Source organism: Urocitellus parryii, chromosome 6 (assembly GCF_045843805.1).
Source record: "Urocitellus parryii isolate mUroPar1 chromosome 6, mUroPar1.hap1, whole genome shotgun sequence".
NCBI classification, from domain to species: Eukaryota; Metazoa; Chordata; class Mammalia; order Rodentia; family Sciuridae; genus Urocitellus; species Urocitellus parryii.
In genome coordinates, this window is record NC_135536.1 from 119310773 (window position 1) to 119328746 (window position 17974).

Genomic DNA, 17974 nt, shown 5'->3' on the forward strand with positions numbered 1-17974 from the left:
ATTCATTTATTAACTCTAGCAGTTTCTTTGTAGACCCTGTTGGGTCTGTTAGATATATTATCATATCATCAGCAAACAGTGATAATTTAAGTTCTTCTTTTCCTATTTTTATGCCTTTAATTTCTTTTGTCTGTCTAATTGTTCTCGCTAGTATTTCAAGAACTATATTGAATAGAAGTGGTGATAGAGGGCATCCCTGTCTTGTTCCAGATTTTAGAGGGAATGCCTGCAATTTTTCTCCATTCAGAATGATGCTAGCCTGAGGCTTAGCATAGATAGCTTTTACAATGTTGAGGTAAGTTCCTGTTATCCCTAGTTTTTCTAGTGTTTTGAACATAAAGGGATGCTGTACTTTGTCGAATGCTTTTTCTGCATCTATCGAGATGATCATATGGTTCTTATCTTTGAGTCTATTGATGTGGTGAATAACATTTATTGATTTCCGTATATTGAACCAGCCTTGCATCCCAGGGATGAATCCTACTTGACCATGGTGCACAATTTTTTTGATATGCTTTTGTATTCGATTCGCCAGGATTTTATTGAGGATTTTTGCATCTAGGTTCATTAGAGATGTTGGTCTGTAGTTTTCTTTCTTTGAGGTGTCTTTGGTTTCGGAATCAGGGTGATGTTGGCCTCACAGAATGAATTTGTAAGAGCTCCTTCTTTTTCTATTTCTTGAAATAGCTTGAAAAGTATTGGTATTAATTCTTCTTTGAAGGTTTTGTAAAATTCCGCTGTATACCCATCCGGTCCAGGTCTTTTTTTGGTTGGTAGTTTTTTGATGGCTTCTTCTAATTCCTCCTTTGTTATTGGTCTGTTTAAATTGTGTGTATCTTCCTGACTCCATCTGGGCAGATTATATGACTTAAGAAATTTATCGATATATTCACTATCTTCTATTTTATTGGAATATAGGGTTTCAAAATACTTTCTAATTATCTTCTGTATTTTTGTAGTATCTGTTGTGATATTGCCTTTTTCATCCCGTAAGTTAGTAATTTGAGTTCTCTCTCTTCTTCTCTTCATTAGCATCGCTAAGGGTCTGTCGATCTTATTTATTTTTTCAAAGAACCAACTTTTAGTTTTGTTAATTTTTTCAATAGTTTCTTTTGTTTCAATTTCATTGATTTCCACTCTGATTTTAATTATTTCTTGTCTTCTGCTACATTTGCTGTTGTTTTGCTCTTCCTTTTCAAGGGTTTTAAGATGTAGTGTGAGTTCATTTATTTGTTGATTTTTTCTTTTTTTTTTTTTTTTTGAGGAATGATTTCCAGGAAATGAACTTCCCTCTTAAAACTGCTTTCATTGTGTCCCATAGATTCCGGTATGTTGTGTCTGTATTGTCATTTATCTCTAAGAATTTCTTTATTTCCTCCTTTATGTCTTCTGTAACCCATTGATCATTCAGTAACATATTGTTCATTTTCCAGGTGATGCAGGATTTTTCCTTCCTTCTTTTATCATTGATTTCCAGTTTCATTCCATTAGGATCAGATATGGTGCATGGTATTATCTCCATGCCTTTATATTTACTGAGAGTTACCCTATGGCATAATATATGGTCTATCTTTGAGTAGGATCCATGTGCTGCTGAGAAGAACGTGTATCCACTTGATGATGGTTGATATATTCTATATATGTTGGTTAAGTCTAGGTTATTGATTGTGTTATTGGGTTCTATAGTTTGTTTATTCAGCTTTTGTCTAGAGGATCTGTCTAATGGTGAGAGCGGTGTGTTGAAGTTACCCATAATTATTGTGTTGTGTTCTATTTGACTCTTGAACTTGAGGAGAGTTTGTTTTATGAACATTGCAGCACCATTGTTTCGTGCATACAAATTGATAATTGTTATGTCTTGTTGGTGGATGCTTCCTTTTAACAGTATATAGTGTCCTTCTTTATCCCTTTTGATTAACTTAGGTTTGAAGTTGGTTTTATTCGATATGAGTATGGCCACTCCTGCTTGCTTCCAAGGGCCATGTGAGTGGTATGATTTTTCCCAACCTTTCACCTTCAGCCTGTGTGTGTCTTTTCCACTCATATGAGTCTCCTGAAGGCAGCATATTGTTGGATTTGTTTTTTTAATCCAGGTTACTAGCCTATGTCTCTTGATTGGTAAATTTAAGCCATTAACATTTAAGGTTACAATTGAAATACGGTTTGTACTTCCAGTCATGTTTATTTATTTATTTATTTATTTTAGTTTGGCTAGTTTTTCCTCTTTGGTTATTTTTCTCCCCCTTTACTGAGATACCTCCCACTGTTAGTTTTGGGCGCTATTTTTCAATTCCTCTTCTTGTAGTATTTTGCTCAAAATGCTTTGCAGTGCTGGTTTTCTGGCTTCAAATTCTTTTAGCTTTTGTTTATCGTGAAATATTTTAATTTCATTATCAAATCTGAAGCTTAATTTTGCTGGATATAGTATTCTTGGTTGGAATCCATTATTTTTCAGCGTTTGAAATACGTTGTTCCAGGATCTTCTCGCTTTCAAATCTATTCTGGAAAATCAGTCGTTAACCTAATTGGTTTACCCCTGAATGTAATCTGCCTCCTTTCTCTCGTAGCTTTTAATATTCACTCCTTGTTCTGTATGTTGGCTATCTTCATAATTATATGTCTTGGAGTTGGTCTATTACGGTTTTGAATGTTTGGGGTTCTGTAGGCTTCCAGGATTTGACAATCCATTCCATCTTTCATCTCTGGGAAGTTTTCTAGGATTATTTCATTTAATAGGTTGTCCATTCCTTTGGTTTAAACCTCTATAACTTCTTCTATCCCAATGACTCTCAAGTTTGGTTTTTTTATGACATCCCATATCTCTTGGATAGATTGCTCGTGAGATTTAAGCATCCTTTCTGTGTTGACTATATTCTTTTTAAGTTAATATACTTTGTCTTCATTATCTGATGTTCTGACTTCTACTTGATCTAGTCTATTTGTAATATTCTCGTTAGAGTTTTTAATTTGTTTTATGGTTTCCTGCATTTCTAGGATTACTGTTTGTTTGTTTTTTTTTTTTTAATCTCTATCTCCTGGTAAAGCTCGTTCTTTGCAGTTTGAATTTGTTTGTTTAATTCGTTTTCAAAATATACTTTCATTGCTTGGACTTGCTGTCTCATGTCTTCTCTAATATTCCATTCCATCTGAGTTAGGTATGCCTTGAGTTCTTTCCCTGTCCATGTTTCTGATGCTTCTAGGTCCTCCTGTAGATTTAAGTTGTCCTGCATTGTTTGTAATCCTTTTTTTCCCTTGTTTTTTCATGTTGTTCACGTTACTTTCCAGCTCTGTTTGACTGCTGTGTAACTGCTTTCTCCTATAAATTTGTTTCGGTTTTGTATATCTCTGTTGTCTCTCCTTTGTGTTGGGAGACTATGCCTAGAAATGTTGGGCTTTATTGTACTTTAAAGCTGATTCATTCAATTCATAAAAGGCTTCCGGGTTCTGTATGCATGTAGTGATTTGTTGTTTGTTCTTAGGACTTTATGTTTAGGTTAGGTGCTACGATGGTATGAGGGTTAGTATGTCTTGGCTACTTTAGAAGATTGCTGTACTGAAGGGGGATACTAACAGGCGATTGGATCAGGGTGTTGGTAGTTACTAGGTATTTAGGAGCCCTATAGACAGCCTCGAAACATTCACCTATTTGCATTTAAACAATTACACGTATTGGAAGACGTAATGCTTGGGATGAATGTTGGGGGGTAGGGGAAGGAAGGTGCTCTTAAAAAGAAAGAAGGAGAGAGAGATAGATAGAGGAGAATTAAAAGAACAATAAAACTTGAAAAGGGAAAGAAAGAAAGAAGGAAAAGGGGAGAAAAAAACAGAGAAGAAAAAAAGAAAAAAATTGAAGTCTTACAGATCCATTTTCTTCTCTTCCAGTAGGCGGAGCTGTGCCCTCCGAGCTGAGCTTCTACCCTCTACATACCAATAGCAATCCCTGTAAGGCGGCTCCTGGGAGTCTGTCAATCTTGTCAGTCCAGAGCCGTTTCACTTATCCGGCCCCTCCCCCCTTCCTCCTGTCAGCCGGCCAGCCAGGTCCTGTTCACCTGAAGCGGTTCCCCAACGATCTAGTTACACTTGCAGCCCCACTGCGCATCCCATTTAAGCCCCAGTGCTGTGGTAAACTGGTGGCTAAGACCTTGGGAGTCGCCGCTGGTGATATGGGGGGTTAGGGGTCGGGAATCCCCTCTGCTTCCCTACAGACATGCCCCCGGAGAGATCCCTGAGGTTTCCTGGCTGCTTGTATCTGGATGGGGTGGGAGTCACACACCTGTTAAAGTGGATTCCGCTGGGAAGGAATTCCGTCAGCTGAACTCCGGTGACATCACCTCTCTGCTATGGCGGGCCCCAGGCTCCTTGCTGGAGTGTTCGAAGGGAGGGGTGGGACTGGTGTGTCCCTGGTTGGCCTCAGCTCCTGGCTCGCTATTTCATGAAGGCTTGGCTAAAGACCTCTTCCTGCCAAGCTTTGTCTCGGAGGCTAGCCACCCAGTCACGGGGGCTACAGGTGGGTGGCCACGCCGTGGCATGCAGACAGCAGCTGGCGGGTCTGCACCTCTGCATCTCGTGGTGGGGATTCACTCATCTGGGGCAAACTGTCACTTCCAAAAATCCTAGTAACTCCCGGCCGTCTCTCTTCAGTGGAATTTTGCTAGGAGATTCTCCTCAGGTAGAATCTAAGCGTATCTATGTGTCTCTCTGATCCCATCACTGAAGGGGTACTGAAAGTGCTGCCTCTCCGCCCGCCGCCATGATGGATCTCCTCCCTAAGTATTTTCTTGATCCACAAATGCTATCATCTTTATTCTGTCACAATGCAAGTATTTTTGAATGTCTGTGATTCTTTAGTATTGTGAAGTAGTGAATTATAGCACTCTTGGGGGCAGGACTAGAGAATCTGAATTATTTTTTTAAATATTTATTTTTTAGTTGTAGTTGGACACAATACCTTTATTTATTTATTTTATTTTTATGTGGTGCTGAGGATCGAACCCAGGGCCTCATACATGTGAGGTGAGCACTCTACTGCTGAGCCACAACCCCAGACTCTGGATTATTTTTTGAAAAGAAAGCCCATCACACAAAACTACTGCCCTGTTCCTGTAGCAGAGAAATGCTGAGACATTCATACTTGTTACTCCCACCAAGTCTTAGACTCATACCTTCACTGTTTAGGTGTGTGTTCTTCAGTTGCTTTCCATTTTGAATGAAAGCATTGGATAATTCTTACATCCCCTGTGGCTACCTCACTCATTTCTACTCAAGTTTCAATTATGAAACAAATCTGGAAAATTTGCTTAATTCTCTTTTCTTTTTTCTTTTGAAATAACACAGGGCAATCTAGAGCAGCCATGATACCTCCCAAGCATCCTCGGCAGCCCAAGGGAGCTTTGGATGATGCCATTTCCTTTGGAGGGAAAACAGACCGAGAAGCACCAAATGCTTCCCAACCCACACCACCCCCACTGCCAAAGAAAATGATCATAAGAGCTAATACAGAGCCAATCTCTAAAGACATCCAGAAATCCATGGAAAGTAGTCTTTGTGTCATGGCCAATCCCACCTATGATATTGACCCCAACTGGGATGCTAGCAGTGCTGGTTCTTCCATCAGTTATGAACTCAAAGGACTGGACATTGAGTCTTATGACTCCTTGGAGAGGCCTCTGCACAAGGAGCGACCTGTCCCTTCCGCAGCAAACAGCATTTCCAGCTTAACCACTCTCAGTATTAAGGACAGATTTTCCAACAGCATGGAGTCCCTGTCCAGCCGACGTGGTCCCTCTTGCAGACAGAGTCGAGGCATGCAGAAGCCACAGAGACAAGCACTTTATCGAGGACTTGAAAATCGGGAGGAAGTAGTGGGTAAAATTCGAAGCCTTCATACAGATGCCTTGAAGAAACTGGCTATTAAATGTGAAGACCTCTTTATGGCTGGACAGAAAGACCAGCTCCGTTTTGGGGTGGACAGCTGGTCAGACTTTAGGCTAACCAGTGACAAGCCATGTTGTGAAGCAGGCGATGCAGTTTATTACACTGCCTCCTATGCAAAAGATCCACTTAGTAACTATGCAGTTAAGGTAAGAAAGTATTACAAATCTCATTTTAATCTTAGCCAAAACTATTATTGGGAGGGAACTATTCTTCTTCCCTTTCTTTCCTCTTATTCCTCTTTTCCACAAAAGTCACTGCACATCTGTCTTATAGAGGATGCTCTTTTTTTTTTAACTTTTTATTGGTGATTTATAATTATACATAACAGTGAGATTTGTTAAATATTTATATATGCACACAATATAAAAGTATAATTTGGTCAGGTTCATCCCCAGTACCTCCTTTTCCCTCCCACAGGGAGGCTTATTTAGTATTTATAAGAGAAAATAGACAAGTAAAGAGATACTGCATGCTAAGTTAGAGGTGAACAAGAATTTTTAACCTTGAAAGGACTCAGACTCTCAAAGGCAGAGAAATCTTCTTAAAGGAAGGAGTCCTTGAGCTATAACTGCTTGAGGTAGCTACCTATAAAAATGAAGTCTGCTATGTGCCTTCTATTCCATGTTTCTGTCTTTATTCCCTACCAAGAGACCTTTGTCTACCTCAGCTCTATAATTCCTCAGCTTGCCAGAGAAACGTTTTTATTGAGGAAGATAACTGATATTTGTTACTGTTTCATTAACTTTGTTTTATAATATTTACATCAACTTTATGAGGTTAAGATCTTTTTTTCCATTTGATACACAAAGAAAATGGAGCTGAGAGAGGTAAACTAACTTGCTTAAGGTCACACAGCTAGCTAATAGAGCTGGAAATTTTTTTATTTGTTATAATTAGTTATACATGACAGTAGAATGCATTTATGCACTTTGATATATCATACTAGATGGGATATAATTTCTCATTTTTCTGAGTGTATATGTTGCAGAATCATATTGGTCATGCAGTCACATATATACATACAGTCTATTTAATTCTACTATCTTTCCTATCCCCACATCCCCTCCCCTCCCCTTCTATCACTTCTTCTACCTAATCTAAGGTAATGCTATTCTTCCCTGGTGCTCCCACCCCCGTCCTGCCTTATTGTGAATTAGCATCCACATATTAGAGAAAACATTTATTAGTCTTTGGTTTTGTGGGGATTGGCTTATTTCGCTTAGCATATTCTCCAAATCCAACCATTTACTGGCAAATGCCATAATTTTACTCTTCTTTAAACCTGAATAATATTCCATTAAGCATATATACCACATTTTCTTTATCCATTCATCTATTGAGGGACACCTAGGTTGGTTTCATAGTCTAGCTATTGTGAATTGAGCTGCTATAAACATTGATGTGGCTGCATCACTATAGTATGCTGATTTTAAGTCCTTTTGTGTAAACCAAGGAGTGGTGGAATTTTTCTTTTCTCTTTCCCCCCTTTATCTTTATTTATTTATTTTTATGTGGTGCTGAGGATAGAACCCAGTGCCTCACACGTACGAGGCAGGCGCTCTGCCACTGAGCTACAGCCCCACCCCGAATTTTTCTTTTTTAAAAGGCTCTATTTAAAAAAAGAAAAAATAAGGTATTGTATTTTTTATACCTTTAGTTTATTTTTTTTTTATTTTTATGTGGTGCTGAGGATCGAACCCAGGGCTTCACACATATAAGCAAATGCTCTACCGCTGAGTTATAGCCACAGCCCCAGTACAGCTGGAATTTAAACACAGCTAATCTTGCCTTTATAGCCTGTCCTTCTTCTATTGTGTCACTTATTACTTTCTTACATGTATACCACCCATTTCAGACAATCCACTGCTTCAAGATGTCCAGAATGCTTGACATCAAGAATTCTTACCCAGTTACATTCACTGTAACACTAAGCCATGTTTTGTCACTATCACTATAATAAACATGACATGGCCTGTGATCCTGGCTCTGCCATTTAGTATCTTTGTCAATAATAATACCTATCATGTGGGGCTATTGTTTGGTTAGAAGAGAACAAAATGTCCCTGATGAGTAGTCATTTCTTTCATTACCATTAGCTTCTTTCCTACTTCAAGAGAGTAACAGTCTTTGGTCCTCAATTTCCTCTTTTTTTTTTTTAGATATTTATGATAATAATCCCTATGGGGTTGAGGTAGGGATCAAGTGAAATAATGCAGGTGAAAGGTTTTGAAAAACACAAAGCTCTATGTAAAATTAAGGTAATAGTCTCCATAGTTCCTTTTTATTGATTCTATTCACTGGTTCAAAGCCATCTAACTGGCTTTTACATGTTAATTTGGCTTAGAAAGTCCAGATGGTATCTTGGTAAATTAATGGATAAGGTAAACAATTGACCTTACCTATCTATCAAGACAGAACGTACATTTGGACCAGATCCTCAGTTGGCTGCTCTCCACACTTGCAGCATCTATACCTATTGACCATCTTGTGGTGCTAGCAGTGACCCTGTGGGGTCCAGCCTATACTTTTAAAATTAAACCACAGGGAAAACTGCAGAGAAGGAATCTTGCTCCTGTTAATTTATTACTATTGAGTCTAAAAGGCATTTCGAGATTCTGTGTAGCACTCAAGAGCGGTTATATCAATTGGGGTTATGGTGCCTTATCTACCTTGAGTCTTTATTGCTACAAGATCACCAGTGCAGAATGAGTACCTATTTCAGAAAGGGGCACTGAACTATCTGTTCTTTCAAAACAATTGAGAAGTAGGGCTTGACTAACTTTATGTATTATTGCCATGCGATCTTGTCTCTTTCCTAAATCAATGGTCTGGTATTGATTTCTTTGCTTGTAATGATGCAAAAGCAATCTCGAAAGAACAGGTGGCAAGTGATTATATACTGGGAGTTGTTGGCAGGTTCGAGAAAGGATGTTTTACACTAAATGCTGAATATAAATGTCTCTTTGAAGACCCTCTGTGTGTTTCTAGAGGTGCCCAATTTACTGTGCAGTCTTAGAATAATAAACTATGAGGATGCTGAGAACCCTCTTTTGCAGAGGTAAGCAAAAGAGACCAGCAATCAGCCCGTATGAAACAACTGTTTCTCCTGATTGCCTTCTTTTTTTTAAGATTTTTTTTTTTAGTTATACATGGGCACATTATCTTTATTTTGTTTATTTATTTTTATGTGGTGCTGAGGATCGAACCCAGGGTCTCACACGTGCGAGGCGAGTCCTCTACTGCTGAGCCACAACCTCAGCCCCTGGTTGCCTTCTTAAAATATCCCTTCCCATATTACTGGAAATTAGAATAGGCTAATAGGTGTGACTCTCTCTTAAAATGTTGGCAAAAGGAAGTCAGTGTTGGAATTTAGCAATCTGAAAGTCAAAGGATACTACCCTACCCCTACCAATCCACTGTAGTCACAGAGTACAAAAATCTTTATTTTGTGCATTATCTTAGTTTGCTCAGGCTGCCATAACAATACCATAAACTGGATGGCTTAAGCTACAGAAATGAATTTTCTCATATTTCTGTAGGCTGAAAAGTCTGAGATCAAGGTTCCAACTTATTTCGTTTCGGGTGAGGGCTCTTCCTGGCTTATAGATAGCTGCTTTCTCTCTATCTTCACATGATTGGGAGAGAGCAAGAGGAAACGAATGTTCTTGCTCTTGTATCTCTTCTTTTAAGGACACCAGTTCTATTGTAGCTAGGCCTATGTTAGTCACCTTTTTCACTGTTGTGACTAAAAGACCTGACAAGAACAATTAGAGGAAGAAAAGTTTGTTTGGGGGTTCATGGTTTCAGAAGTCTCCATTCATAGATGGCTGACTCCATTCCTTAGGGCCTGAAGTAAGGCAAGCATCATAGCAGAAGAGTGTGGCAGAGGAAAGCAGCTGGGGACATGCCATCAGGAAGCAGAGAGAGAGAGAGCACTCCACTCTTCAGGGACAGAATATATACCCGAAAGGCACAACCCCAGTGACCCACCTCCTCCAGCTACACCCTACCTGCCTATAGTTACCACCCAGCTAATACCTATCAGGAGCTAGATGCACTGATTAGGCTATAGCTTTCATAACCCAATCATTTTACCTCTAAATTTTCTTGCATTATCTCACACATGAGCTTTTGGAGGACGCTTCATATCTAAAACATAATAAGGCCCTAACCTTAGGACCTCATTTAACCTTAATTACCACTTTGTAGGCCCTATCTCCAGGTACAGTCACATTGAGGTTTAGAGCTTCAACATATGAATTGGAGTTGGGGGACACAATATAGTCCATCACATTCTGTCCTCCACCCTCTCAAATTCATGCAAATACATATTTTCACATACACAACACATTCCAACAACCTCAAAAGTCTTATTTCAGAATTAATTCTAAAATCCCAGTCATGGTGTTGAAATTCCCATTCCAAAAGGGAAAAATTAGAGGATGGAAAAAAGGAGTGGTGGATCCCAAAAACTCAAAATCTAGCAAGTCAATTTCCATTCAACCTTTAGACTGGAGAATAATCCTCCTTGGTTTGTACTCTTGGTCCAGTGTGGTGGCAGCATCAGCCCTATGGCTCTGCAAGGTGGCTCCAGCCCTGAGATGCTGCTCACAATCATCCTGGCCCTCTAAATCTAGCGAAGCAGTCTCACTTTTAAAGCCCAAGAGGGAATAGCCTTGCCCACTGGACCTGTGGTGGGAAGAGCAACCTGATGTCTCTATCACCTTTGGGTCATTCTTCCCTTTCCCCGAAGAATAGTACATGTTCACAGCCAAGCAGCTAGCTCCATGGTGCAATCCTACAGAATTCAAGGAGTCTGGCAGCCTTCTTTCATTCCATTCTACTTTCTCCTCTTGGCTTAAACTAGCAGTGTCTTTTCTAATATAATGCCATACCTATTCCTGGCTTCTGCTGAAATGGCTGGTTAAATCTGTGAGTCTCACTCATGATCTTTATATCAAATGGTCATTTGGCCACACTTTTAGTGTTCTGTAAAGAATGAGCTTTCAGAGCTGGGGTTGTGGCACAATGGTAGAGCGCTTGCCTAGCATATGTGAGGCACGGGGTTCGATTCTCAGCACCACATACAAATAAATTAATAATACATCTTCAAGTTCTGGTTCTTTTTTTCTTAATAATTCCTTCTCCCATTCATCTTTCTTCTTTCCCATTTTACTATAAGCTGTCAGGAGGAACCAAACTACTTCAACACTTGTCTTAGAAATCTCCTTAGCCAAAAATCCAGTTTTGTCTCTTGCAAGTTCTGTCTTTCACAAAACACTATTCCACAATTGGGCCAAGTTCTTTCCCTCTTCATGAAAGCAATCACCTTTTTTCCAGTTCCTCATTTCCATCAGAGACCTCACCAGAATTGCTTTAACATCCATATTTATAGCAACTATCTGCTCACAGTTATCTAGGCTTTATTTAACATGCATCTCAGAATTCTTCCAGGCCTTACCACTACCAAGGCTGCTTCTACATTTTTAAATTTTTCTCAATATCAAAATCCCAGTCTTAGTCTGCTCAGGCTACCTTTTAAAAGTACCGTACACTGGATAACTTAAACCCCAAATGTATCCTCTCATGTTCTGGAGGCTGGAAAGCCCCAGATAATCAAAGTTATGGCTAAATGAGTTACTGGTGAGGACTCCCTTCCTAGCTTACAGATGCCACATTTTCATTGCATCCTGACATTACAGAGACAGCAAGCAGCTCTCTGGTGCCTCTTCTTACACCAACACTATTCCTGTCATATCAGGGTTCCACTCATTGACCTTATTTAGCCTTAATTACCTCCTTACTGATCCTGTCTCCAAATGCTGTCATATTGGAGATTAGAGCTTCAATATAGGAATGGGGGTACGGAGAAAAACAGTTCAATCCATATTAAGTGTTTTATTCATTATAAAGGAAGTGATTTTAACTCAGGACTTTTCCTAGATTTGAAAGTTTTCCTGTTTATTCTAGTTTTTATTTGACAGGAATAGCTTTGTTATTTGTATTGGTCTTAAACTGAAAGGTATTAAAGAACAGAATAAAGAGCATTGGAGTCATCTGACTTAGGATCAAGTTCTAAATCCCTCTCTATATTCTTAACACAGGTTATGTAACTTCTCTGAATTTTCACATCAATGGAAATTGACTGCCCTACCTACCTAATAAGACTGCTATAATGCACATGTTTATGTAGTAAAACTGCTTTTATAAGCTAAAGTACATGTAAAATATAATAATGTATTCTTATTATTAACAATAATGGAAAATTACTGCTGCACATTCTATAGTTCACTATTATTCTTTAATATTGGGCATTAGCCTGAGCATATTTAGATAGGTTCTACACTTATTTTCTTTCTCATTACTTCAAAGATGTAAACATCTTTTCTTCTTAAAATTATGAGAAAAGACTACAAAATGTAACAGCCTCAAGGATTTCAGTACAGCCAAAAATTGGAAACAAATTAAGTATTTGATATTAAGGAAACAATTTAATAAATTGTAGCACATCAGCCCAATGGAATGTTTGTATCCATTAAAAGTGGTAATTATGAAGACTATATAAAATGAAAAATGTTTGTTGTAAAATGTCATAGAGCACCAAATAATATGATCATAACTTTTAAAAATTAACTCACAAAATGGTAATATGCAAATAATTTCTATATTAGAGTGGTAGTAATTATAGGTGATTTTGATTTTGTTTGAAAATTATATCATAACATTCACAAGGTCCTGGGTTAAATCCCTAGCAACACACACACATACACACACAAAAAAAAAAAAGAAAAAAAATTATGATATCTTTCCAGTGAAAGAAAACAAAAGCATTAGAGATTTTTGGATCATTTGACATTGAATTTCTTGAAGGTGCAGGTTTCCTTAGTTACTCATCTCTATAGTCACCTCCTCTGGCATAAATTATAAATAGCTCCTATTTCATGCTCCTCGGCTTCTGCACACACTGGCTCCTCTGTCTGGACTGCCCTACTCCTGGGAGGCAGTCTGATACAATGAGGAACTTCTGCATTGTGAGCTGCAGATGACCTATTTCAGAACTACCTGAGGAATCCTCATTAAAAGTGTCATTTCCGTACCTATAGAGTTGGAATCACGGGCAGTGAAGGCTGGGAAACTGCATTTGGAGCAGCCCCCTCAGGTGGTTCCCACATAGAAAAATCTAAGGACTTTTGACAAAGTGGTTAAAAATTAGGCTTTTTGTTTTGTTTTAAATTGTTGATGGACCTTTATTTTATTTACATGTGGTGCTGGGAATTGAACCCAGTGCCTCATACATGCTAGGCAACTGCTATATCACTGAGCTACAGACCCAGCCCAAGAATTAGTCTTTTAAGTCAGACAGAACTGGGTTTAAATATGTTGCTTAGCTACATATTAGCTGTTACTCTGGCCTGCTTACTTGCCATTTGTAATTCTAGTGTCTTATCTATAAAATGGAAAATAATACTTCATTCTTCTCAGAGCCATTGTACAAAAAAATTATAGGAGTTAATATAGTGGTGGATATGGTGTATATAGTGCTCAGAGCATCATTTGGCACAAAGTGAAAAATTCAGTAAATAATAGTTATTTTTTCCTCCATTCTCTTCTCATGTACCTAGAAAGTTTCTATCAGTTCTTAAACAATCCAGTTGTGGTTACCTGTGATAGCTGATAGCTGTTTCCTATATCCCCACAAGGTACCTGGTGGACATCTCTATCGTGTTCTGTCACAATAAGTTGTACAATTCAGCAGTACTACCATGATACAATCTCAGGAACATGCTTCTCCTCCCCACTATCACATTCGACCTTCTCCATGATAAGGATCATGGCTTGTTAATTCTTATGTCCTTAGCATATAATATCATGTACATAATGGGCATTTGATAAATATGTCTTAACCTTTCAAAAAACATAAACTATATAAAATATTGTGGTATTTGTCTGGGTTTATAGAAATACCTGAATAAGTCAAAGACCTTGCCCTCAAGGAGCTTTGTCTCCTGGTGGGAAGATAAAAACGACTTTCAAACAAGATCATAATGAAGGGTCAGAGTGATGTAGAGAGATATAAAGATGGATGAAGATTAATGGACAAAATATTTTTAAAAAGGGCTAGGGGGAGGGGCTGGGGATGTGGCTCAAGCGGTAGCACGCTTGCCTGGCATGCGCTGGATGCTGGGTTTGATCCTTAGCACCACAGAAAAATAAAATAAAGATATTGTGTCCACCGAAAACTAAAAAATAAATAAAATAAAATAAAAAGGGCTAGGGATGTGGCTCAGCAGTCGAGCGACCCTAGGTTCAAAACCCCGTACCATAAATAAAAGGGCTGGGGGGATCCAACATGGCGGCCGGCGAGCAAGCAGCATTTTCTATACCTCCGCAGTAACAGGATCAGAGAGACACATAAATACACTTGCATGGGACCTGCTGAAGATCTTCTAACAATATTCCACGGGAAGGAGACCTGCCGATAACTAGTAAGTCTGTGTGAGGGGTCAGTTTGTCCCAGGCGACTGAATCTCGGCAACGCGGATCAGGGACACAATCCCGCCGGTCACGGCGGCGGCTGATCTGGGCCCTGCAGGGCGGAGTCTGGGATCGGCCTCAGGCGGTTCAGCGCTAGGATCCACACTCCTACCACCCCACCCCCCTCCAGCCGGTTCGGAGCAACACGGATCAGGGACACAATCCCGCCAGTCACGGCGGCGGCTGATCTGGGCCCTGCAGGGCGGAGTCTGGGATCGGCCTCTGGCGGTTCAGCGCTAGGATCCACACTCCTGCCACCCCACCCCCCTCCAGCCGGTTCAGAGCAACGCGGAGCAGAGACACAATCCCGCCGGTCACGGCGGCGGCTGATCTGGGCCCTGCAGGGCTGAGTCTGGGATCGGCCTCTGACGGTTCAGCGCTAGGATCCACACTCCTACCACCCCACCCCCCTCCAGCCGGTCTGGAGCAACGCGGAGCAGGGACACAATCCCGCCAGCCACGGAGGCGGCTGGACTGGGCCCCGCAGGCCTGAGTCTGTGAACGGCCTCTAGCGGTTTGGCACTAGGACTTTGGCAGCGCTTAGGGCTGAGTTTCAGCTTTGAGACAGAGGAGAGAAGCGGTCCAGTTTGGTTCCAGACACTGGTCGGACCACAGAGGAGGACAGCAGCCGCCATTTCAAAGAGATGATGTAATCATCCCCATGTTCTACTGATCACAGCTCATTCAGTTACGGAAGAGGTGATTTCAGGCTAGTAAATTTCAAAAACACAACAGTTGCACCAAGCAGAAAGAAGCGCGTGCAGTATGAAAAGACAAGGTAAGAAAGGATCACAAGCAATGCAGGTCAACTCAACTTTAGAAGAGGTAATAGCTGCAACAGATGGAATATCAGATAAAGAGTTCAGGATATATATGCTTCAGATGATCTGGAGTCTCAAGGAAGACATGAGACAGCAAAATCAGACAATGAAAGATCACATTGACAAACAAATCCAGGAAGTAAAAGATCAATTTCACAGGGAGATAGAGGTAATAAAAAACAAACAAATAGAAATACTGGAAATGCAGGAAACAATAAACCAACTTAAAAACTCAATTGAGAATACTACCAGCAGAGTGGATCACTTAGAAGATAGAACATCAGACAATGAAGACAGAGTATTTCAACTTGAAAAGAACATAGATAGCTCAGCAAGTCTACTAAGAAACCATGAGCAGAACATTCAAGAGCTATGGGATAATATCAAAAGACCAAACTTAAGAGTCATTGGGATACAGAAAGGCACAGAGCTCCAAACCAAAGGATTAAGCAATCTATTCAGTGAAATAATACAAGAAAACTTCCCAGACATGAAGAATGTGACAGAATCCCAAATCCTAGAAGCCTACAGGACGCCGATGGTGCAAAATCATAAGAGATCCACACCTAGACACATTATAATGAAGATGTCCAACATACAGAATAAGGAGAGAATTTTAAAAGCTGCAAGAGAAAGAAAGCAGATTACATTTAGGGGTAAACCAATCAGGATAACAGCTGATCTCTCAACACAGACTCTGAAAGCTAGAAGATCCTGGAATAACATATTTCAAACACTGAAAGAAAATGGGTTCCAACCAAGAATCGTGTATCCGGCGAAATTAAGCTTCAGGATAGAAGATGAATTTAAAACCTTCCATGATAAACAAAAGTTAAAAGAATTCGCAGCTAGAAAACCATCTCTTCAAAAAATCCTTGGCAAAACATTACAGGAAGAAGAAATGGAAAATACAATTGAAAACCAACAATGGGAGGTAGGACAGTAAAGGGGGGAAAGTAGTCAAAGAGGATAACAAATCAGGTTTAGTAACATCAATAAACAAATATGGCTGGAAGAACAAATCATATCTCAATAATAACCTTAAATGTTAATGGCTTAAACTCACCAATTAAGAGACACAGGCTAGTAGAATGGATCACAAAACAAGACCCAACAATATGCTGCCTACAGGAGACGCATCTGATAGGAAAAGATATTCATAGACTGAAGGTGAAAGGGTGGGAAAAATCATACCACTCATATGGACTGCGGAAACAAGCAGGAGTGTCCATACTCATATCTAATAAAATAGATTTCAAGCCAAAGTTAATCAAAAGGGATAAAGAAGGACACTTCATACTGCTCAAGGGAACCATACACCAACAAGACATAACAATCATAAATATATATGCCCCAAACAACGGTGCTGCTATGTTCATCAAGCAAACGCTTCTCAAGTTCAAGAGTCTAATAGACCACCATACAATAATCATGGGAGACTTTAATACACCTCTCTCACCACTGGACAGATCTTCCAAACAAAAGTTAAATAAGGAAACTATAGAACTCAATAACACAATTAATAACCTAGACTTAATTGACATATATAGACTATACCACCCAACATCAAGTAATTACACTTTTTTCTCAGCAGCACATGGAACCTTCTCAAAAATAGACCATGTATTATGTCACAGGGCAACTCTTAGACAATATAAAGGGATAGAGATAATACCATGCATCTTATCTGATCATAATGGAATGAAACTGAAAATCAATGATAAAAGAAGGAAGGAAAAATCAAGCATCACCTGGAGAATGAACAATAGGTTGCTTAATGATCAATGGGTTCTAGAAGACATTAAGGAGGAAATTAAAAAATTCCTAGAGTCAAATGAAAACACAGACACAACATATCGGAATCTATGGGACACATTGAAAGCAGTTCTAAGAGGAAAATTCATTGCTTGGAGTTCATTCCTCAAAAAAAGAAAAAACCAACAAATAAATGATCTCATACTTCATCTCAAAATCCTAGAAAAAGAAGAGCAAAACAACAGCAAAAGAAGTAGAAGGCAAGAAATAATTAAAATCAGAGCTGAAATTAATGAAATTGAAACAAAAGAAACAATTGAAAAAATCGACAAAACTAAAAGTTGGTTTTTTGAAAAAATAAATAAAATTGACAGACCCTTAGCCATGCTAACGAAGAGAAGAAGAGAGAGAACCCAAATTACTAGCATACGGGATGAAAAAGGCAATATCACAACAGACACTTCAGAAATACAGATGATAATCAGAAATTATTTTGAATCCTTATACTCCAATAAAATAGAAGATAGTGAAGGCATAGATAAATTCCTTAAGTCTTATGATCTGCCCAGATTGAGTCAGGAGGACATAGACAACCTAAACAGACCAATAACAATAGAGGAAATAGAAGAAACCATCAAAAGACTACCAACTAAGAAAAGCCCAGGACCGGATGGTTATACAGCAGAGTTTTACAAAACCTTTAAAGAGGAACTAACACCAATACTTTTCAAGCTATTTCAGGAAATAGAAAAAGAGGGAGAACTTCCAAATTCGTTCTACGAGGCCAACATCACCCTGATTCCGAAACCAGACAAAGACACTTCAAAGAAAGAAAACTACAGACCAATATCTCTAATGAACCTTGATGCAAAAATCCTCAATAAAATTCTGGCGAATCGGATTCAAATACATATCAAAAAAATTATACA

The 17974-nt window shown here is 39.2% G+C and overlaps 1 protein-coding gene across 1 annotated transcript in view; it reads left to right on the forward strand.

Annotated features, from left to right (window-relative positions):
* Positions 1 to 17974, forward strand: part of Peak1 (pseudopodium enriched atypical kinase 1) — a 300160-nt gene that overhangs the window by 262419 nt on the left and 19767 nt on the right. Inside the window, exon 9 of the mRNA XM_077799587.1 lies at positions 5335 to 6080. Within this exon, the coding sequence (XP_077655713.1) occupies positions 5335 to 6080 (746 nt within the window). The remainder of the gene's footprint in view (positions 1 to 5334; positions 6081 to 17974) is intronic.